Here is a 22529-nt window from a genome sequence, read left to right as displayed (position 1 = left end):
TACAGGAGTATTTCCAAACAGGGCAATGTGATGGTTGAAAAAGTCTCTATTGAGCTTCTCTGCAGCAGTTTTTATTTCTCAGAAATTACTTCTACAGAAATTGATGAGCATGCCTTTGTGTGGCTAACAATTTGCTAGAGGGTTAGAACATGCTGAAACCTCACTAGAAACAGAGATATAGTACATAAGCTCCATAAATGGTTTGAAATAGTCTCTAAAACTTGTCAGCTTTTCCTTCAGATTTTAAAATTCTTGCATTTTTAGTTCCTCTTTGTGCACAATCAAGAAAACAAAGAAGAACTTTGTTTTACATTTACCACTCTGCATAAAATACTGTGGTTTCTCATAAGTAGTCTCAAACACCCAAAATAGGGTTAAAGAAGACTTTTCTTGCATATGGTATCTTGTGATTAAACAATGTGACCAGTAATGTTGATAGCATTCTGGCTGGGGTTATGTGGCTGCTATGTGCTCCACTTGGCTTGGGCTGCCACTGGCAAGGAATTGCCTGCCTCTTTGCTTTTCTGCTGCTGGTTGACTTGGTGATACTGAATATCCAGAGGCATTCATGGCTTGCCTGAGTGGCAGCTGCAACAGGAATGGTGTTACAGAGCCTGGGTCAGCCATGGGCATGTGGTTCTTGTGTTACTGGGTCAGCTAGCCAGACAATGAGGGCTGCCTGGGGAGGCGAGCCAGGCAACAGTGTAGATGCTGATAGATGGTTTACCCGTTCAAAACACTGAAATACTTTTTTTTTGGTTTTTTTTTTTTTTTTTTTTTTTCTTTTTTTCTTTTCTTTTTGACAGGATAGAAGAAAACATACTGTATTCTGGTCCTTGGAGTCAAGGTGGTGGCAGGGGGGAGGGTGTCCTCAACTGGTTCTATAAGATTCCATAAGACAGACTTAATACACCATTGACATGTTTGTGGCCTTTGAACCAAATGCTGCTTTTGCCAGTCCTCAATACCTTGTCTGGTAACTTGAAGGCTCTTAGCTGATTAAGTATTTCTTGTACCTCTCTTACTGTCTCGAGTAACTTGAATACTAGGGCATAGATGGTAGATTCTTATCACTTGGTGAGTACTCTGATATCAGTATTACTGTTTGCTCTTGGAGAAGAGATTGTCTTGTGCACACAGATGTTGGGGATGGTGAGCTCAAAACCCTTAAGCAAAAGTTCTGTCACTAGACACTGGGTATTTGTTGCATCACATGATTAACTGCTCTGTTTCATTTTTACCATGCTGATTACAATCGACTTTTTTTTCTTTCTAGCCTAACCTAGTCTTTGGAATACAGTTTAGCTTTCACACTGTCCTATTGCTACCTTAATACATTAATATAATTCCTTAGTACAGTCCTCATTCCTAGTGACTATTTTAGAGTTCTTCAGCTAAAACCTCTTGTTTTACCACTTAATTCCTCCAGTCCATTTTCTAAAAGAATGGTTATATTGCTGTATTTTAAATGCTATCTAGAAAAATGTGTTTGAGATGCCAGTTTTACTATTTTATGTAGCATTTGTTTATATGTTCTCAAGAAAAACTCCAACTTACACTTGGAAAATTACAGCCAGTTCTTCACCAAGAGCCAATGTCTACATATCATATAGAAATTCTGGTTATGACCCTTAGTGTAAAGCATGCTAACTGTCTACCTCAGGTGTGTGAATAAAACACTACACAATTTTGAAACTGGCAAAAAGATATGGTCCTTGAGGATCCAAAGCTTTGTTCAGCAGTTATTAGCTTATGTTCTGATGATAAAGGTGAGGCTGCAGGGCACTTGTGAATATTTTTCCTGTTTTCTCTTATAGAGTGGCTGCTTTTCTTCGCCAGTGTAAAGTCACACCATTCCTTTCTTTGGTTTTCATTTCTTTATGGATTATCAAATGCTGTTATACTGCTGCCTGCATTTTCCTCATCTAGAGCAGACTTAATTTGTGTGCATGTGCTTCTCAGAATTTTGTAGATTGTTCTTAAGTGGATAGGGGACTACTGTCTCTCCTGCCATGGAAAGCGGAGGAGAGCATTTCTTGCATAATCATGGGAGGAACTAAACAGGAACAGGTAACTGTAGGTGCTGTGCATGTTGTGTCTCACCTAAATGCCTTGGTTTTAGCTTTGTTCCTCAATCTTGTGTTTCTTTTTGACATGGGACCAAGTTGAAACTCCTTGTTGCAGTTTTGTAGAGTTTATGTAACAGTAAATGCTTTGAACAACCGTTCAGCCTTTCACAAGCTGGCTCTTTCAGTCTTTTCACTATTTTAACATCTTGTTCTCTCATGCGTGGCTTTTAATTCTGATTTGGCTGCTGTCCTGCGACTTTCTTTAAAACTTTCAGCTGTCTGTCTAGTAGATGTACGTCTTGGGTTCTTTTATAGCTCCTGTACCTGCAGACTTGCTGCTAACTGCTTTCACAAAACTAACCTTTGTTAGACAGGAAAATATAAATGTCCACATCTGATCCAGTGGACTTGAACTGTTCAAGGAGTCAGAACAGCACTCTGTATCCTGCCAGGCTCAAGTTTGGTTTCCTCCTCTGCCATAGGCCATCTGTGTGGCCTCAATGCAATTTTCAGTCTGCACCTCCTTTGGAAGTTTCTGCTGATCCAACTGCTTTTGTTGCCAATAAGCAGGTTTGCAGGCAAAACTGTCTCCTGTTGCTGATCTTGAATCATAGCCTTGGCTTTAACACTTGCACACTATAAAAGCTTCTGTGTAGAACCAGCATGGGAGGTACTTCCCTGCATCACTTTTCTTCCCTAGAAAGGTGTGATGATTGTAGGCATGGTGGTAATGTTTATGCCTGTCCTCTCACCTGCAAAGAAAGGTAATAGCACATCCCTTTGGACACCTGAGGACTAATACATGCATGGAAGGCACTTTGCAGTGGTAAGTGGCAAACACATATAATACTAGATCTTGATGTAAGAATTACTATATTACTTTGGTGTTTTTAGATATTCTTCCATGTGTGGCTAGTTTGACAGCTGCTAGAAACAACACATCTGATGATGCAGAGGATTTGGGAAGAAGGTTAACATGTTTCCTAATGGACATGTTTGCATATTTCCTAATGGACAGCTTTGATTTCGTTTCAGTAGAAGCTTCATCAAAATGACTTTTAGATCGCTTCATAGAGACTGTAGCTCTATTTTCTGTGGATTTGGATAGGAATTACTGCCATGGCAGGGTGTGGGCTTTGAGTAAAGACTGTGATTTAAGATTAGTGGGACTATAGTGTGAAGAAGGTGTGAAGATTATCTCCAGGACTCATTGGTTATTTTACTGCCACATTTCTGAGACTTGCCAGGGGCATGCATCTTCTGCTGAAGTGGATTGCTTGAAAGACTATGAGATTATTCCAGGCCAGAACCTTTTAAATTGCCAAGTCTAAAATACCATATGCTGTTTTAAGAGGGTGCCTTAAACTGTATTACCATACTGTAGCTAAAGAAGATGCAATAGAGCAAAGCAAACTGCTGTAGCATGTAGCAAGACAGTATAATGTGAAAGTCTAAACTACAGTCTGCAGTGCTTTCCTAAAGCAAACATGGTGTGTTTGGGGGGAATAACGTGTTTTGCAGCATTTCCCCATGAACAAATGCTACACTGTTTAAGTGCTTTTATTGCTGTGTCTGCTTCTGTTTATCAAATTAGTGTCTATACAGATTTGTGAAAAACTAAGTTTAGATTCATTCATATGCCAAATTCATCTTCTCTTCTTTTCAGAGAAAAGTACCGTTTTATTTGAGGGAGAACCTTTATGTTTGTATGTATGACTTGTTACAGAGCTTGTGTCTGCACTACCTAAAATTGCATTAGTGATTTGAGTCTGTCATCTGTCTGAAATTATGCTTTCCAGGGGCCAGTGAACCACCACTGCCAGACTAACACAGGAAATACTTGTGTTTCTGCTGTTGTGTCTCTGCTGCCTATTGGAAGAGAAGGTTATTAAGACTGGTCTAGACACTGCAGCTGGGTGATGCATGTCAGTCTGAGTTGTGCTAACTTAGCTGCACAGGTTTTGCAAGATTTTTAGCACTGTTCTGTTCCATCCTTTTTCCCCCTTTTCATTCAAATGAAAATCCAGTTCTTTGCTTAAAAAAAGGCTACTTCAGACCATACAATCAGCAGATACTTTTCCTCTCCTGAGACCTTTGAACACAGGCTTAATAATTTCACCTCATTTGTTCAGGTAACCTGTTGAGTGCTGTTGTTTCTGCTTACAAGGACTAGGTGCAGTTTCCTAAGGACACATATTTGGTGTGGTTGATCAGTCTCCACCACCATGGTGAGCTCCCTTCCTGGCACTGCTCTTTCTACTGCCTCTTCAGCTTTCTTCTCCAGACCTTGGCACCTTGGAGCCTGGCCAAGAGCAGGGGGAAAAGATGAGGCATCCCTGTGGCCATCAGCCTGGGTTTTGCTGGCCCTCCACTCAAGCACCATTATCTCAAATAGCAGTCCTGGAGTTTGTGGTTGATACCCAGTGCTAAATTTTAATGTCTCTGCAAACAGACAAGACAGCAAAACAAAGCCTTGCTGTTTGCTAAGGTTGAGGACTGTCCTGAAATACATGCACAGTGTGTTGCTGTTGTCAGCTGTGGTGACAGCTGAGAGTCTTTACATCTTTTCTCCACCAAAAGACTACTGAGTAAACAGGACTTGGCTGCTGCTGGGTGCATGCAGCCTGCAATGGCAGTGGGGCCGGGTCATGGCTCCAGAGCCAGCTTCCTGAGCAGCACCTTGCCTTGTGGACTTTAATCACTGATTAACCCACATAAAAGGTGGCTGGAATAAAACAGATTAAACCAGCAGATAGTATCTGTGCTGCCATCTTGTGCACCAGAATTTTATAACACCTTTAAGATTATTTTGTAAATATGGCAGTGTTGTCATGGCAGCAGAAATCTGGTGTAGAAAAATGTTGCTGATATGATTTATTGCTGGTTTAGTGTGCTGTGCAAGTCAGGCAAGGCGTCACTGCTCCTAGCTTCTGCTTAATTGAATTGAATATGAAATGCATCAGAAGGGCTTTGATCAGGGAAATGAATGTCGCAACAAACTTCAGGCTGGCATGCATGGCTCAACTAAATGCAAAAATGTGCAGTGAGATCTGTGCTGATTTAACATTTATACACTAAGAATCCACACATGAATATTTCATAGTTTTCAGTATAGCTCTTGCTGAAAGTCAGTATCCTCCCTGGTGAAATCAGGATTGTAGAAAGTTGAGATGCTGTTAAATGTAACACTAGCTGGAGATTCAAAGATATGCAGCTTTGAATTTGAACCCACTCATGGAAGTGTAAAAAAATTGACAACTGCAATTTTATCCAAAATCTCTTACTAAAGGATTTGACATTTTCTTTATGTGCTAAAGTTCTGAGACCTTGTGTAGCCAAGTGATTCATGGTGTCCTCCATGTTGCTGCTTTCACATTACTTCTTGTATGTAACATGAGAGAACTTGTGACTGGGGTGACCTATATCACACCTTCCTTCACCCTTCTGCTATGGTGTCCCACAATCACAAAGTGTGATTTCTTCAGGCAAGATTAGTTCTTAGGATGGATGAAACTTTAGATGCAGTAGAGACTGTTTTTGGAGTATGAACCTAGAGCCTCAAATTTAGAAGCTGATGTTTCGAGGGTGTCTGGCTCCAGGAGTAAGTTGGCATCAGAGAACTGTAGATCTGACTTAAGCTAAGGCTCTCATCTGTAAGAAAGGTTTGGGGCTGAATGTATGAGAACATGAGGGGGGGGGAAGGGTATGAACAAAGTAGTTTTTTCAGCTACCCACTCTACTCTCCACAGCCTCAAAGTCAAGCCTCCAAGGTTGTACACTTTTATATACAACTAATAGTTTTTGCTGTGATGGTATTCAAATTTTTTGTATCTATTTTCCTGGAATGGCTGGAAGTTTTGCTGGCTTTTCCCCTGGAAGTAGCCTGTGACTGTTCATGAAATAACCTTTTCCTAAGTTTTCTGGTTTAGAGAATGTATCATACTGAAGTTTGCAGTATAATGAGAACAAATTCCAAAGTTAATATACAGGTTTTTCTTATAAACAAATCAACAGTACCACCACCCTCCTACTCAGCCAAGGAACACACCTAGGTTGCTTTGGCTGCTGTCACCATCCTTTATAAAACAAATAATATTTAAAGGAATGTTGGCAGCTAAAAGAAAATTATATTTTTTTAAGCAAATGGAAATTTAGGAGATGAGATTTTGTAACAAATCTGTAGATTCAGAAACTAGAGACATAATAATAGTGTGTAATTTTAAATTATGAGTTCATGTGCTTCAGATAGTTGTATATTTTTGCATATCTCCAAGTAAACATTTTTATTTAAACCACTTCCACCACTTCACAGACATTTAAAGCTAGAGTCTAACATTTTGCTTTGGGTCTGATTGTGGTTACTATTATTTTCTAGCAAAAAGATATTTTTCTTTGGAACAAGTTGGCTTCATTGTACTCTCTAGGTCAGCAGTCTGTTTCACTTGTGCTGAACTAGATTGAAAGGCTGTGGTTGTGAGCAAGGGAGGTAATAAATGGGTCGTAACTTACATTTATCTTGTCTTCACTATACATTTTCCACAACAGCATGCAGCAAAGCTCTGTGCTTTGGCTCTGGAGTCCCATCTTTTCTTCTTTGAAGGTCTGCTTCCCACAAGGTACAAACCTGGTGCCCTTAGATCCACATCTTGCTGCATAAATCTGAAAGGGCAGGGCAGCAAAAGTATAAATTTTACTGCATGATTGTGTGCTGCATGTGATAGGCTTTGAGTGGGTTGTGCAATATATCCTCTCTTCTCTGCTGAACATTGACTCCAGCATTTCCAGTCTCTTGACCTCTGTGTCTGCTTTGCTGACCACACAGACTGTCAATGACTACCTCATAACTTGTTAAGTTCATAATGCAGCACTGTTGCTTCCAGTTCCCTTGAGCTTGCCTTGAATGAGATTCAACAGGGGGATTTTGTTTTAAAATGCAGTCCGAGATAATTTTACCACTGCTGCTTTCACACAATGACGGAATGATTAAAGTTGGGAGAGACCACAGTCAGTCATCTGGTCCAGCTTCCCTGCTTATGCAGGGTCATCCCAGAGCACCTTGCGCAGTATTGAGTCCAGCCAGTTCTTGAATATTTCCAGTGAGGGAGGCTCAACAACCTCTCTGGGCAATCTGTTCCTGTACATAGTCAAATGTGGAAACTGGATCTCCTGGTCAGTGTCATACTGTTTGTTGCTCTTGAGTCTGGCACAGAAGTTGTCATTGTTATCCTGCCAGAAATTCACTGCTTAACAGCTCTGCCATGGATTGTCAAGAGTTAGAACTGAGCAAAGCAAATACTCACTCAATACTCATTCCTGGCTGACTCTCTAGTACTATGTATTGGAACTGAAGTTTTGGAGATATATTTTCATTGATCAGATCTAGGTTTGCTTTTTCTGTCTAAGGCAAATCCTTTGTTTGTGTGTTGGCAAGTACTGCAGTATATGAAAATCAAAGTGGGCTGTACTTATGCATTCCCAAGTATCTATCTTTAGGAAAATACTTGCTTATGCATGTTTTATCCAAACAGATAGACTATATCTGGCATGGGTAACTTTGTAGGACTGTTTGAATGATTTTTAATTTTAGATAGTACTACCCAGAACTTCAGTGATGCTGTATGCTTTACTCTGCTCCCTGAGGCTGACTTTTGTCTATCCACCATGGAGCCAGGTTTGGGTTTAGCTTAAATGAGAGACCAAATAAACCATCATGTTCATCATTGTGTAAATTTTTCATGGCCTACCTCAGTCAATAAATTAAAGTTGTTAAAACTACAGTTGTGGGATTATATTGTTAAAAAAGGATGGTAGAAATGCATGTGCACATTTGATAGCTATAACAGCCTTAGTCTACAAGCTTCATACTGAAGGAAAACCTACTGTCTAAGATTGAGTTATAGACTCCTCATCATGTGTATGAACGACATTAACTACTTTTTTTTGGGCAACAGTTTCTGCAACAGATTTAAAGGTGATGCTGATGGTACAGTTCTGTGTGCTCAGGAAAACAGTAGCTGAGCCAAAAGCAATGCTGCTTCTTTAGCCTTGAAGCAAAATAAACTGCTCCAAAGGTATCTATAAATCCTTTTTTGTCTTGTGGATATTCCTGGATTTCATTTACCGAAATGAAAGTAGAAGCATTTCTGGTTTTCTCAGTCTGGTGGGCTCCTTCTGACTGTACCATGTCATATAATAACCTTCATAAACTCACCAAACTATGTCTTAGAAAGCAGAACCTCGCAAGGTTGGAAGTAATAGTTCTTTCTGTTTAAAACCACAATTGCCTTTTAACTGAATCAGTGTAAAGGGAACAAAACTCCTGTAATTGCAAGAAGCATTGGGGAGAAAAGTGCTGTAGATATGCTGGTTGACAGGAAGCTCACCATGACCCAGCCATGGGCACTCCCAGCCCAGAGAGCCACACGTGTCCTGGGCTGCATCCAGAGCAGTGTGGGCAGCAGGGCCAGGGAGGGGATTCTGCCCCTCTGCTCTGCTCTGCTGAGACCCCACCTGCAGTGCTGCATCAGCTCTGGGGTCACAGCACAGGAAAGATGTGACCTAGTCCAGCAGGTCCCAGGGGAGAGTTAGAAAATTGATCAGGGGGCTGGAGCACCTCTTCTGTGGGAACAGGCTGAGAGAGTTGGGGTTGTTCAGCCTGGAGAAGAGAAGGCTCTGCGGAATACTTAGAGCACCTTCCAGCTGTTTGCATAACTAACTTACAAAGTTATTTGTATGCTAGCAGGATTTAATTAAAATCCTGAGGTTTTTCCTTCCTCTGAATAAGCATGTGCAAAACTCAGTAAATCCTTTCACAGTAGATCTTCTTGTAGCTGAGTTCTGCGACTTCCAGACATTGGTAAAACATATCTTACATGCAATACAGTTGTAGCTGTGTTCTCAATCTTGGACACTGATTACCAAATGCTGTTAGTTGCCCTATTGCAGACCCTTAATTTTTTTTCTAGAGCAAATATAATTTATAGATTTTTAGCTATAAATGGAAAGTTTGCATCTTTCAGGCCTGGTCCCCTTAGTTCTCTCTAGTTTTTCCCCTCTTTTTTCCACTGAGTTACCAACATTCTCCTTTTCAAAAGGTATTTATTCCCTTGTATATTTACCTGGATTTGTTGGTTTGACATTTGTATTCTGCGTTACCTTTTTTCTTCTTTCTGCTTTCTTTGCATCCTCATACTGTTTTCCTATTTGTTCCTCAGGGTACTGCATTTACCCATTAGACATGGTAGCCTCCCTAACTAAAACAGGAAGGTTCCAGATTAATTTTAAAGGCTTATCACAGTGCTGGGAAAAAACCCACAACAATTTTACTGTTGTCGAATTACAAGAGGCTTGACAAGCCGAGCAATAGCTTTCACTTTGGATTAGCATCTCGTTTAGAGCTCAGGGAATGACTCAGTTTTATATAAAAAGTAGTAAATTTTTGTATTGTAAGGAAGAAAAGAAATTCCATGTGAACATGCTTGTATCTTCTTCAAAATCGGTTCCAATGTAATACTGTGTTGGTGCCCTGGACTTAAGATGTTAGAAAAACCCTTTCACAAGAAAACTGAGAGTTAGAAGTGCAAAGAATCCAGTGTAAGGTACAAAATGCTACTCTGAGCACACAGTTCATATCTTTGGAGATGGTCCATTGAACAGCAGAGTCAGCTGTGGCTCACAGTGAATACCCGCTGTGGTTCAGCAAGCTCCTGATGCTTATCTCTACGATTCTTTTTCTAGAAGTCACATTCTGGGAAATAAATTCTATAGGAAAAGTTAATTGGCTCAGGTAAAAATCATATTTGCCTAGAAGTACACCTATGTATATTCTTCCTTGTCTTTTTTGGAGATGCCAAGTGTGATGCCTTAGTGTATAAATCTGTTTAGTCTCTAAAATGTTATTTTGGGAGCCTTGGCATGGATCCATAACATGCAAAAATGTAGTGCAGGATAAAGCTGGGAAACTCATCAGGAATATAATTCTCCTCACTAAAGCAGCTTTTATACTGCAGAATACAATTCTCCTAATGACGCTTGGTATGTGATATTGTGTTGGATTTATGGGTGTTTTTTTCCTAAAAAGCTATTTGGGTAGTCTGTGCTTTAGTGAAACAACTTTCATATGTCCTGTAACACATCCAAAAATGGAATGGAGTAGAATGTTAGTCTAGAGTTTTAAAGTGAAACAAAATGATGTAGTGAGCTTTCTTCTTCTACATGGTGGAGTGAAAACTGGCTCATTTCCAACCTGGCTCCAAGATTTCTGGTTTCTGAAGTCATCCCTATGGAGGTGATGTTAGATTTGTAATGCTGTCTTGCTTACAGTGATGCTGCCTTAGTGACAAGTAAGCAAAGTGAACTAATGTCTTCAACTTTATTCTTGCCCTTCAGCTTTCTTATTTGTATGGATATTAATGTCCTAAAAGCACAAGAGTTTGACTAAGCAAATAAAAAATCAACACTGTGAAGAACTAAGCAGATTTAAAGCTCTTGTAATGCGACTTAGCTGCTGGAAATAAGAATAATATCACAGGGCCGAAACACTTAGACCACCAATGTAAGGAACTTCTGGTTCAGTGATTAAGAGACTAATCTTTCTGGGAAATGCTTTGGAAGCAATTTCTCTTGGCTACTCAGTATAAACATACTGGATAATATGGTTTCATGTCTGTTATTCGCCTTCTGAACTGGTTATGTATTCAATCAATATTGTTTTCTGTCTAGCACCATGTCTATCACATCTTAAGTCTCAAATGCATAACCAGTTTAGTTAAACTCAGAGTTTAGTTAATCCTCTGACCTCGGAGGATTTAGTCACTGTCACTAACAAGAAGCCATGTTTCAACCTGCTTACTGCTAGCAGACCTCAAATGTGTAAATTACCTTGGGCCTTTCCACAAAACCCTCACTTATCCCTCCAGCACCAGTACTGCGTTTCATGGGTGGGAGTGGAGAGCTCCCATGCAGGAAGAAGATAATCTGCAGAAGTGCTCTGTACTGAGCTGGGCATTGCTTGAGGTTGTGTTGCACAGCACATTGGCTACAGGAGCCTGCCTTGCCCAGAACACTGCTGTCCTTGATGCTCATGAGGTTCAGCACTGGCAAAGAAAACACAGAGGGTTTTTTAAATGCAAACATCAATAATACACAACACTGCATGTTTTCTTCTACTTTTCAGCTTTAATTACTGTTTATTCAAAAGCCTAGTACTGTTCAAAATATTTGAGTTAGACTCCCTGGGGTGTGAATACTTCAAAGCATGCTGTTTGCTTACTGATTGCTTACAATCACAGATATGACCCTCTAATCATTTTGATATGCCATGTGAATGAATGTGAGAATTTTCTCCTTAGCCCTTGTCCTTTTCTATTATAATAATGTTGTGGTGGTGACATTTAAAGTATGGTAGCAATAGGCAAAAGCCATAACTCATATTAAAACCTAAGTTACAATGTTTCTTAAATGTCTCTGTAGATGGATGGAGGTCTGCTTGGACGAAGAACTGCCCCCAACTACGGAACTGGAAGAAGGCTTAAGAAATGGTGTTTACCTTGCCAAGCTTGCAAAATTCTTTGCACCTAATGTGGTGTCAGACAAAAAGATCTATGATGTGGAGCAGGCACGCTACAAGGTAATAACTTACTCAGTTCTCTCACCAGGATGACAAAACCCAGCAATGTTTGTCTTCCAGCTCTTAAAGATTCCCAAGCTTGGCTGGTTAGCTTTCTGTATCTTTCTTTTAAGGCTGTAGGGACTAGATGAAGATGCGCAGCTGCAGGAAGCCTGTGTGATAAGTTAGAAATACTCTATCCTTAGAAAAAATATTTTGGTGTTGTTTGAGGTTTTTAAAGCTGCACAAATTACACTTCTGGAATGGAAGTCAAAAGCAATTTAACAACTATTTCAAACTTTAGTCATTTTGTGTGTTGAAATTCACTTCATTAGATCTCTGTTTTATCAACTCTAACAACAAGAAGCCAAAAACAAGCTACCAGTAACTGAGCTTAGCTTGTTCCCTGTGCAGGCTTTTACTAGCTCCAAGAACCTTGATAATACAAAGATATGTACACTCATGCACAGTAGTCCCACTGTAGAATGCATTATCTGAACATGTAGAGGGGGCAGAAAAAATTTATGGTTAAGAATTCCAGTTACATTTAAATGTTTCTCTTGAAAATCTCAAGAACTTGACAGATTCCTTTTTCCATTTACCCTAAAAGTTAGCATTGAAAATAAAATAAAAAATACTTTCCCACTGTATTCTTATGCTGCCTGCATAGGCTTTAGGGAGGGTCAGGTCAGGTATTCAGGTAGAACTGAAGAGTTCCAAGACTTCCTAATGTGTTCTTCATGGTAGTGCTGAGCAGTGTTACTACTTTTGTGTTTTGGTTCCTTGTCTTTGACATCCAGCCTTTACTCCCAAAGAATACTGTACAAGAAGGACTGTACAAATTTCTACTTCAATCACAGTCCACCCTGATGGGTACAAATCTGGCTTGTGTAACATGAAAGAATGAGCTGGACTCAGTGTGGAGCTGTTTATGTGTTAGGATGCTTCATTAGCAAAATTGAATCTGTTACTGGGTTCAAATAAGGGAAAATTCTGTGAACTCAACTTCAGGATATAAAACTGGGAAACAACCGGAGGATCATTAAGTGGAGAATTTTCTTAATGTGACCTTCATAATCTTCTATGTTTCAAATAGAGATCTGGCCTTCATTTTCGTCACACTGACAACACTGTGCAGTGGTTAAGAGCAATGGAGTCCATTGGTCTGCCTAAGGTAAGCCTTTAAATTTCAGCAAAGGAATTTAAATAAAATCATTGGCTCAAATCATTGGCTCACTGAGATCCCCTTTCATCTGCTTCAGCATAAACAGTTCCTTATAGTAAGTCTAGAGGGAAGGGGTTATTCAAAAAACAAATCTGAGGAGAAGGTAATGTGGAAAGCAGTGGGAGTGTCAGTCCTGTGTTGCTGCTGTCAGTGTGTGTGGGCTGAGGTAGGGACACTAGCAGTGTTTGAGCTAGCTCAAACACTTGATATCTTACTGCTAATGCAGTCTCTGGGGGGGCCTAGAAAGAATACGGTTTAAAACAGAAAACTTAAATATTTGCTTCCTTTAAGTTACCTCTTTGCATCGTGCCTCTTGCTGCCTCCTCCTCTTACTGTACGTGCCAGTTTCTCTGCTTCTACCCTGTTTCCAGACTGTTCTCGCACCCTTCCGTGCATCTGCGTGACTGTGCTGCTGCTCTTCTTCCACCAGCTGCTTTCTTTGAGTCACCTCTTATATTTACCTTCCTCCTTGCGTGTCTTCACTTGTCATCTCACCCCTCTGCTGCTGTTTCTGGGCACCAGTGAGTCTATTTTGGATGAAACTCCTTTAAGAAAGGGCTGTGTGCTAACACCTATGCTGCTTGTTTGTACATTCTGGCAGCCACACACAGGCCAAGGTGAGCAGTTCCCCACCCCGGGGTACCTTGGTGCCCACAGCCTGAGTGCTGCCTGAGGCACTGTGCTCAGACACAGTGGGGATGCTTAGGCAGCTCCTTGAAGGGCTGAATGGACCAAGGGTCAGCTGCTGTAGGCATACTCTCTGCAGGTGCCTATAACTAAAAAAGGGCGCTCATGACTGCCGTCAGAAATGCCAGAGAGGCGGGAAGGGGTCCTGCCCTTTTCAGGTCAGGCATTTTTTTTCCAGTTGAGTCCTTCAGCCCTCTGTTCAGCTGGCTGATTTGCACCCTGCCATTTCTCCTCTGAAAGATAGTCATAAAGGATGGTCATGGCCAAAAGCTTTCCCAATTTTCCCTCACAAATGAGGGAGAATTTGCTGTTTTGAGGGAGAATTTGCTGTTTTGAGGAAATAATGAAGAGGGCACTGTGCTCCTGACTTACTCAGTCTGGTCCTATTAACCATGGGACAGTGCAGCCCTGAGTGACCAGCCGGGGCTGGAAGCATGCTGCCAACTCTCACGGTTAACTAAGTCTTTTTATTATATTTTTGTGGAGAAACAGTGTTTAGTGACTGGGACCAAGGCCAGGAACAAATTAGTGGTAGAACCAGAACTGGAACTTATGATGCGACTTCTTGGCTAAATTGCTTAGTATTCCTCTCTCTAAATATCTTCCTTTGCAAATGATGTATTCACAAAGTTAAGGGTGCTGGCAATTAGAATTATGCATTTTTAAGCCATACTTGATAGGTTTGGTTTGTAATGAGCCTTTGCAAATTGTAACTGCATTCCAGATTTTGCTTGTCTGTAGAGGACAAGCACTACTGGCTGAGCTTATGCCAAAGGACATTTTCTAAAAATCTTGTTGAAATGCTGCTTGCTCATCTTCCTTTTTTTCCCTTCTTATTAAGTAGCTTTTATGCTTTATTTAGCTCTTCTTTATGAAAACTACTGATTAAGTTAAAATAACATCAGAAGAGATGTGACTCATATCTGTATAAAAGTAACAGCTGAAATTCTGAAAATGTAAGGTATGGTTCTGCAGAGTAAATGTTTCTGCTAAGTAATAAGTCTGCTCTTTTAACTCTGTGCTCTTTGCTTTTTAGATCTTTTATCCAGAGACTACGGATGTCTATGATCGGAAAAACATCCCTAGGATGATATACTGCATTCACGCTCTAAGGTAACTGCTGACAGGAATAAAAGTCATAGTAACTGCCAAAGTTTAGAGTGTAAGTCTTGAAATGGTTTTAGGACAACCAATATATCAAAATCTGTCAGAATTTTCAAGTGCATTAGTTTTAAGTTGGAGATGAAAGTTGAACTTTGTCAGGTCTATTGGATAAATAACTTTCAAAATAGAAATTAAGGACTACTGAATTTAGCACACACATCCCTCTCTCAATTGTACACCCCCTTGCAAAATTAACATACAATTTCAAAATACATACTTCAACAGAAATCAAACAAATTAACAGAAACTTAGCAAAACATTAGTAAAACCATGAGCAGACATGCTGATCAGAGTGAAAATAATGATGAAGTGACCAGTATTTCTGACCCAAAACTGAAGCAATTAATTACTGTATTCTGTGGTAAGTCATGTAAAAATGATACATTCTCAAAGACTTCAAAATTCTGAGCAACTTGACTTTTAATGTGAAGTCAGAGAGACTTTGACTACACCATTGAAAGTAGTGATTAAATATTTTTTTGTGTTCTGCCTTAAGGATTTTCTTTATGTTTAGCACAAAAACATCTGCCCTGTGCTGTCCCTGGTGTGAGGGGAAGTGTTGTTGGCAGACAGCTTCGCCCTCCTGTGGCTTTTCTAGTTAATTTCTTGCACATAGAGACCTTTCCCTTAAAATATTTTTGGCACTAATCTTTCACAAACAGAATTAACTTGCACTCCAAACTTTCTCCTCTGTTTCTAATGGTGGTCAAAGGCACATTGGCTGCTCCAGGGCTATAAGACAGAAACTATTCAATACGTGCCTTATTGAAATTTTTTTAAGGTTAATCCTTGAAATTATGTGCCCACTCTGGCATTCTGGGATGTGCACTCACTCCCAGTAAACAGGACTTAACACTAAAGTTCACAGTATTTGCTTAACATGCCAGGTGTTCATACTTGACAGCCCAGTATCTTTTTGCCATCTTTGACAAGAGTTGCCCCTTGAAATTATTGTACTTGGTGTACTATTAACTGGGAATTGACAACATGACTATTTGAGGGTGGTTCTTGCCTGTTACTTGGTAGTGCAGTCTTGTTCTGACAGCAAGTGTTTTGTGTAAGCTTGAAGTGATTTCCTTAAGAGAATATGTGGGGCTACATCCTAAACCAAGTCAGGCTGACTCAGTGGACTGTGTGCCCCCACCCCCCAGCTGTGTTTTGGGCCAGCTCAAATATTTTGCAGGAGGTGCAAGAATACATTTAATTTTAATATTTGCTCTCTCATGTATATAGGACATTATTAACTCTGGATTTGAATGCTATGTAAACAACAGCTCCATCAAATATCTTTTAGTATCTGCCTTATCATTGCAGTGGCAATACCTCTAAACTGAGGTTTACAGTGTATTGACCTATGGTAAAAATTTTCCTTTCTCCATCTTGGCATGCCCCAGGATTTATGTAGTACCAGAATTAGTCTATGTTGTCTCAGCTTTCACTTCCAAGTTTGTCCTGTTTAAATTACTTTTTCTTGATGCATAATAATGACAATATCAACACAAAGCTCCAGCTCTGTACCTGTGTGCTCATTATGGTTTTGGGTTTCTTTTAGTGCTAGTATTTTAGAAATGGACTTTATGTTAAATGTGTCATGCCATACTGAAGGGGAATAGGCCTGGAATGCTTTTATTTATTATGCTTTCCTATGAGATTGTAGGGCCCTGTGCCTGCATCCTGTGCAGGACATACGAATAGAAGAAACAATGATTGAGCTTTATTTCCATACCTTTTTCTAAAATGCATACCAGAAGTCCTTCACTTTAGTCTTTCACATCAAACTTCCATCTCAGTGTTGAATGTCACACAAGCTACATTGAAAGCTGCTTGGGAAAGAATAGAACTAAGCACAGCATGCTTTGCTTGGCCAGCAGTGCTCCCAGGTGGATTGGCACCACAGGAACGCTGAGCTGTATCTGAAACATATATTTGACATCTGAAATAATAATATTTTGCCAGAAAAGTTATTAGCTGTTTATTGTTTTGCTGATCTTTTGCTGCTAGAAGGCCTGAAGATAGATGGGTACTCTAAGTATGATGGTTTAAATATAGTTTTTGGGTATGTCCTAATTCAAGTCTGAAATTAAGACCATTGCACTTAAAGCATGTGGGATGACTTCAGCTGTCAAATACAACACTGCTCTGGCCAGGAAGGAGCTACTTAGCAAAGAATTTCTTATTATATTCCTGTTGAATGTAATTTACCTCTTGCTTTTCTCTCACTGAAACATCAATACTTGAAGTATTGACTGGGCTAAAGGTCAGGAAGAAATTAGTGGTAGAACTAGAACTAGAACTTCTGTCACTGACCTGAAAAATACAAAGGCATAGATTCCATTACTTGCACCATTTTTTTTTTGGTGAAAGCAGACTTGTGTTTGTTCCTGCACTAAATGAGGTTAAGAACAGCTTCATTTAAATTAAGCTGCTAAGTGATTCTTCTTCATCAATAGCAGTGCTTGGAGATATTTTTTTCCCTGAAAAATTTAGTTTTCAAATTATCTTTGCAAGAAGATCACTGCTATATATGCACAAACTATCCTTCTAGAAGATGGACTGCTTCAAAAGATTGTTTTCCTAGGAAGCAGCAGAATAACAAGCATGCTGTAAAAGAGAAAACGTGTTATTTTCAGATCTGTTTTTCACATCATGTTATACATGAGCTAATCATAAAACGAGTCCTGGGAACATCTGGCTGATACGAGATGCAGTTCTGTGTGAGTGATGCTTTCTATTGAAAGGACTTTCACCTAGGAACTGCTCTTCCTCCTTTGTTTTCCCCTTGCTCCTGATGAATTCAGTTTTCTTAACCACAAGGACCCCTGCTTTTGACTTTGAGTATTTTCTGAGGTTCAAGTTACACAACAAAAGCATTAAGCAAGCTGTTTCAAGTGAAATTATACGTTAATTCAGGGAAATGGCTTTGTGTTCTCTGCAAGACTCGAAGAACATTTTCAGCACCATCTGGTGGTTAATAATTTTTTTCAAACGAAGGAGTGTAGGAAATACCACACATGGTTCAACATCCTTCTAGAAGTGCTGAACAGCAAAAGAAATATTCTTTAATGTTCATAGCACTCTTTCTTCTTGTATCTTTTTAATTGTGGTGACCCAAAAAAGTGTCAGCACCGTCAGCTACTGATTTCCATATGCTGTTTGTATGACACCCAGCATTTCAGACAGGATTGTATCCCTGTCTCAAACTTGGAGCAAAATCTTTCTTCACTCAGAAAGACTGGAAGGCAGACCAGGGTAACAGAGGAACCTGGTTCATTACTATAGTCTTCTGAAGTCTACATGCTTTTTTTCCCCCCTGAAAAAGCTCATTTACATTTTAGACAGATTTGAAATATAAGAATCGTATCAGCAATGGTTTTGAGAGGCTGTAAAGGCAGGTTGGACAGACCTGAAATCCTTTGTTGTGTTCATCCAGATGGGGGCAGGGGAGAGGAGTAGCTGTGGCAGCATGGAAGATAAATGTGGGTTCCATATGCTCCTAAATACATACCAGCTACAAAAGACGTGCTTTGAAATGTCATCCCATAATATGCTAGTAGCAAAAAATCCCCTCTACAACAAAACACAGAAGGGAAATATGCTTCTCTAGAAACAAAACCCCTAAAACACAAAGCACACTTGCAATGAATGATGTTGGGGTGAAGTAAGTTTGAAAAGAGGTGAAAAACAATCCTTTTGAAGAACGTGTCATATAAGTATGGTTTTTAAAACCTATCTTTTTTATTCTTTCTTGCTTAACTCACTTGTTCATTGAATTTCACTGATAAATTATAGAAATATCAGTTCTACGTAAATAAATACATGCCTTGTGCTTGGAAGCTACTGAGAAAATATGTATGGATTCAGCTGCTTTATTTCCAATAGCACCCCAGAGCTTTAGGAATGAGTGAAGGTATTCTTCACGCTATATTGAAATGAAAGTATTAGTTCTTGGATAGTACATTAAATCAACTTTCTTCATTTTCCAAGAGTAAAATAGCTAATGACACAAATATTTTGAGATGGTGTTGGGTGGACTTACAGGTCCTTGTTCCTCTGCCCTTAGTAAGAAAGGTGTTATTGATTTATGTGTTCTTCTGTTAGTAATTACAGGGATGTAATTAATGCAAGTTAAACCAGAACATAGATCCAAAGATATAAGCTGTGCTAAAATGCTTTCAGATCTTGATTTTCCTCCAGTACTAGCTTTTGCCTTTCTTTACCTATCTTTCACTGAAGTTTTCTCCTTGTTTATACATCCCCTGTGACCCGAGATACACTGACAGTACCTCTCTCTTAGAGATGCTTCATGGAAATAAAAGATTTCTCTTGCTGTAAGACTTTAAAATATAGCACAAAGAAAATTGAAGTGTCAATTTATTCTGTATTGCCACATGTAAGTCAAGGACAAGCTTCATAAAAGTGCTTCTCTTTTGTACAGAAAGCAAACTTCTCAACCACATGTAGAACTTTAAAGCCTAATTTTCTTCTTTGCAGTTTATATCTCTTCAAACTAGGACTAGCTCCTCAGATCCAGGACCTTCTGGGAAAAGTAGACTTCACAGGTAAAAAGATGCTTATCTAATCATATGTTAGATGGCTTTTTACACTGCAAATCTGCTAACGTTGCGGTATATTATGGCCTCTCTCCTCTGACAACATTGTTACAAACACTGTTACAAATTAAAGAGGTGGGAGGCTGCACAGGAGCTGAATACTTGTCATGTCTTAAGAGTCCATCAAAACGGGGAGGAAAACTGCTCAGAAACCTTGGTCAGAAGCACTTTCAGAAATATTTTAGTAGGTATGGTTATTCATAGTGAAATTGTCATGTTTCTGTTCTGACAATATTTCCTTTTTTTTTTGGTCTGAATAGAGGAAGAAATCAGCAACATGAGAAAGGAGCTAGAGAAATATGGTATACAGATGCCATCTTTCAGTAAAATTGGTGGGATTCTGGCCAGTGAATTATCAGTGGATGAAGCTGCCTGTAAGTGTGACTCTTGTTCTGTTCGCTACCAAATGCTTTGACAGAATGCTAACAACATATTTTCCGTATTCTCATTCACTTAGTTTGCCACCTCTTAAGAGCTAGAAAGGAAAGCAAACAAGTTTTCACTACCATATTGCTTCATTGTTACAAGGCCTCATCAAAATTTGCAGTCTTGAATTTTTTTGGTATCCCCATTGATCCATAGGAAGTGCTACCAAAAGCAAAGATTTCTCACAATATTTTGATGTTTTTGGTTTTTTATGTTTAATGGTTTTTGGTAGGTAGTGCTCCTATAGAATAATGAATGACCTCTGTGAGTGCTTCTGCACCGTATGAGTACAATGGAGACAGCCATGGGAACATGGTGCCTTCTCTGTGCCTCTTTTTATTTTTTGCCTTTTGCAGTTTTCCTAAAACACCCAAACAGGTTGCTGTGAGGACAAGTCACTGTTCCAAACAGACAACTCTCTCACATATGGGGTTGTATGTTTGGAACTTGCCTCCATGGGTAGCTTTCAATCTGTCTGACCACTGGTGTATAACACATTGTGTGGTAGAACCCTGCTGGATGGTAGGCCGTGCTGGACAATTAGGGTTCTTTTAAGTCTATCTTGAACAGCTTCCATTCAAAAACAGAATTAAATGTTTTTTCTGCTGCTCATGCCTATTCATGTGTAAGTCTTGGTGTTTTTCTCTATATCACTTTTTTTTGTGTGTGTGAAATGAAGTGATACATTACAAAAAAAAAATTGCTTGAATTTAAATGATATGAAATCAAGTGGGTTCCCTTAAATCAACACTTGAGCTCTAGTTGTTTTAAGATCCTAGTCTTTTCAGAAGGATAAGGAGGAACAGAAGGGTTGTCTTTGCTGCCTTATTCAACCCTGCAAAGTGGCAAGCTGATTCATTATGTTGCTTGTGCTGAAATTTTCAGAGCCTAACTTAAAACACACTTGATGTTGATTCACATTGTCTGTGTTGTATATTTTGAAGCCTGCTTAATATGTACATGCTTCACCAAACCTAGATCTTAAAATGCTGCCTTTTGAAGTGGCAGGAGATTTTTAGCAGATTTTTAGGTATTTAGTGACTACCAAGCACTTTTTCAGGGAGCTCCCTCCACTGAAGATGAAAGGGCTTCCTCCCCTGAAGATGAAACATCCTTCACTGAAAGCCTTACTCTAGTATGTAGGGCTTCCTTTAACTTGTGAAGTGTTTTCAGTCTTAGAAAAGCAGGGTTTCCTGATGCTGGCTCTGTCCCTCTAAGTAAGGATTGTGCTGTAGATAACATGCTCTGCCCCACAACAGGAAACATCTGCTATAGGAACCCTCACACACTACTGAGGCTGGATAATGGAGATCCTGCCAAAGGAAGGGGTCTACCATCCTTCTTCCTAAGTGGAGTGTGCAAAAGGAGATACAAAAGTGGAACAATTGCTGATGACTCCTACTCTGCTGCCAGCAATAGTATAAATCAGCATGGGAACAATAAGTTGAGGTGCTTTCACAGAGAGCCTATTCTGCAAGTAAACCTCTTTCTTATTCCAAGCTTCCAGCCTGCTCTTTCAAGTCCAATCAGGCTTCTCATTGTTTCTCTTGGTAGGTAGGGGTTCACATCTACCAATATCTGTTTGATTCTCTCCTAATCTTGAGCATATCTTTTGACTGCTTTTTGCTAGCTCCATTTAGGTTACTGAAGCCTCTTACACAACTGTGGAATAGATAACACCCTTCCTATGTGTTTTGTTATATGAAGATGTTTGGATCATATGTGTGTCTAAGGACAGTTTTCTTAGTCCCTTGGAGTGGATGTACAGAGAGCCACAGAATGCCTCAAGCAGGAAGGGAGCCATATGGGCAATTGAGTCCAAGTTTCTGATCTGCACAGGATTACCTAAAACTAAACCATACAGCTAAGAGCATTGTCCAGATGCTCCTTGGACTCTGTCAGGTTTGGTGCTGTGACCATTTCCCTGGGGAGCCTGTTCCAGTGACTTACCACCCTCCCAATGAAAAGCCTTTTCCTCATGTTCAATGGTAACTTTGTCTTTTCACAAAGTTCAATGACAAATGAAACCAGTGTGCCTCTCTGCTTGTATCTCCTCCACCATGCTAGGTGCTTCTACTGCCCAGCTGTATTATGTTGTATTATGTTCACTAGAGTGAAACAATTTTAAAACATCCTTCTGGCATAAGCTCAGTGCTAAGCAATGGATTATCTACCAACAGTTATGCAAGTTCCATCAGCTGCCACCTCTGAGGGTATATAGCTTCACTTCATCCTTCATTTGCCTCTGTTGAGTGTTCAGTGATATGATCTTTTGTCCGACTTCCCTAAATTTGTACACTCCTTTTTTTCCTAAAGCCTCAAATCTGAAGCATCTCTGCTTTCTTTCATAAAGTAGGAGATATTAAAGTCTTTTAGACTCAGATATTTAGACCTTCAGTTAAACTTGATCCAAATAACCTCTTTTTACTGCATGTTTTTTTCCATTTTAGCAGCACAATGCAGGGCCATGTAGAAAGTAAGTATTGACAAAGTAAGGAAAAATGGACATTGTATTTTCCCTTCACACATCTCCTTGGTGGCATGAAACTAAATCTTAGGCAAGCTGCTGTGCTGATAAATGGAGAGCTGCAATGTTCCTCCTTTGGGATATGATCTAGATACATAGTTTTCAGGAATTTTACATTTTCTGTAGTGAAGTCTGTAAAATATTTGAGATTAATGTGCCAACAGATGGGCATTGGGGTTTCTTTGTGGCATGAAGTCCCAGATAAAGTGCAGCT

The 22529-nt window shown here is 39.7% G+C and overlaps 1 protein-coding gene across 8 annotated transcripts in view; it reads left to right on the top strand.

The window, feature by feature from the left end:
• IQGAP2 (IQ motif containing GTPase activating protein 2) overlaps positions 1 to 22529 on the top strand; it is a 124138-nt gene that overhangs the window by 53259 nt on the left and 48350 nt on the right. For all 8 annotated transcript variants that reach the window (XM_038125711.1, XM_038125713.1, XM_038125717.1 and 5 more), the window contains exons 3-7: positions 11541 to 11697; positions 12773 to 12850; positions 14625 to 14701; positions 19244 to 19311; positions 19623 to 19736. In XM_038125711.1, coding sequence (XP_037981639.1) covers positions 11541 to 11697; positions 12773 to 12850; positions 14625 to 14701; positions 19244 to 19311; positions 19623 to 19736 — 494 coding nt within the window. The remainder of the gene's footprint in view (positions 1 to 11540; positions 11698 to 12772; positions 12851 to 14624; positions 14702 to 19243; positions 19312 to 19622; positions 19737 to 22529) is intronic.

Source organism: Motacilla alba, chromosome Z, assembly GCF_015832195.1.
Source record: "Motacilla alba alba isolate MOTALB_02 chromosome Z, Motacilla_alba_V1.0_pri, whole genome shotgun sequence".
Taxonomy (NCBI): Eukaryota; Metazoa; Chordata; class Aves; order Passeriformes; family Motacillidae; genus Motacilla; species Motacilla alba.
The sequence above is the reverse complement of the archived record's forward strand: the minus strand, read 5'-3'. Positions and strand labels throughout refer to the sequence as shown.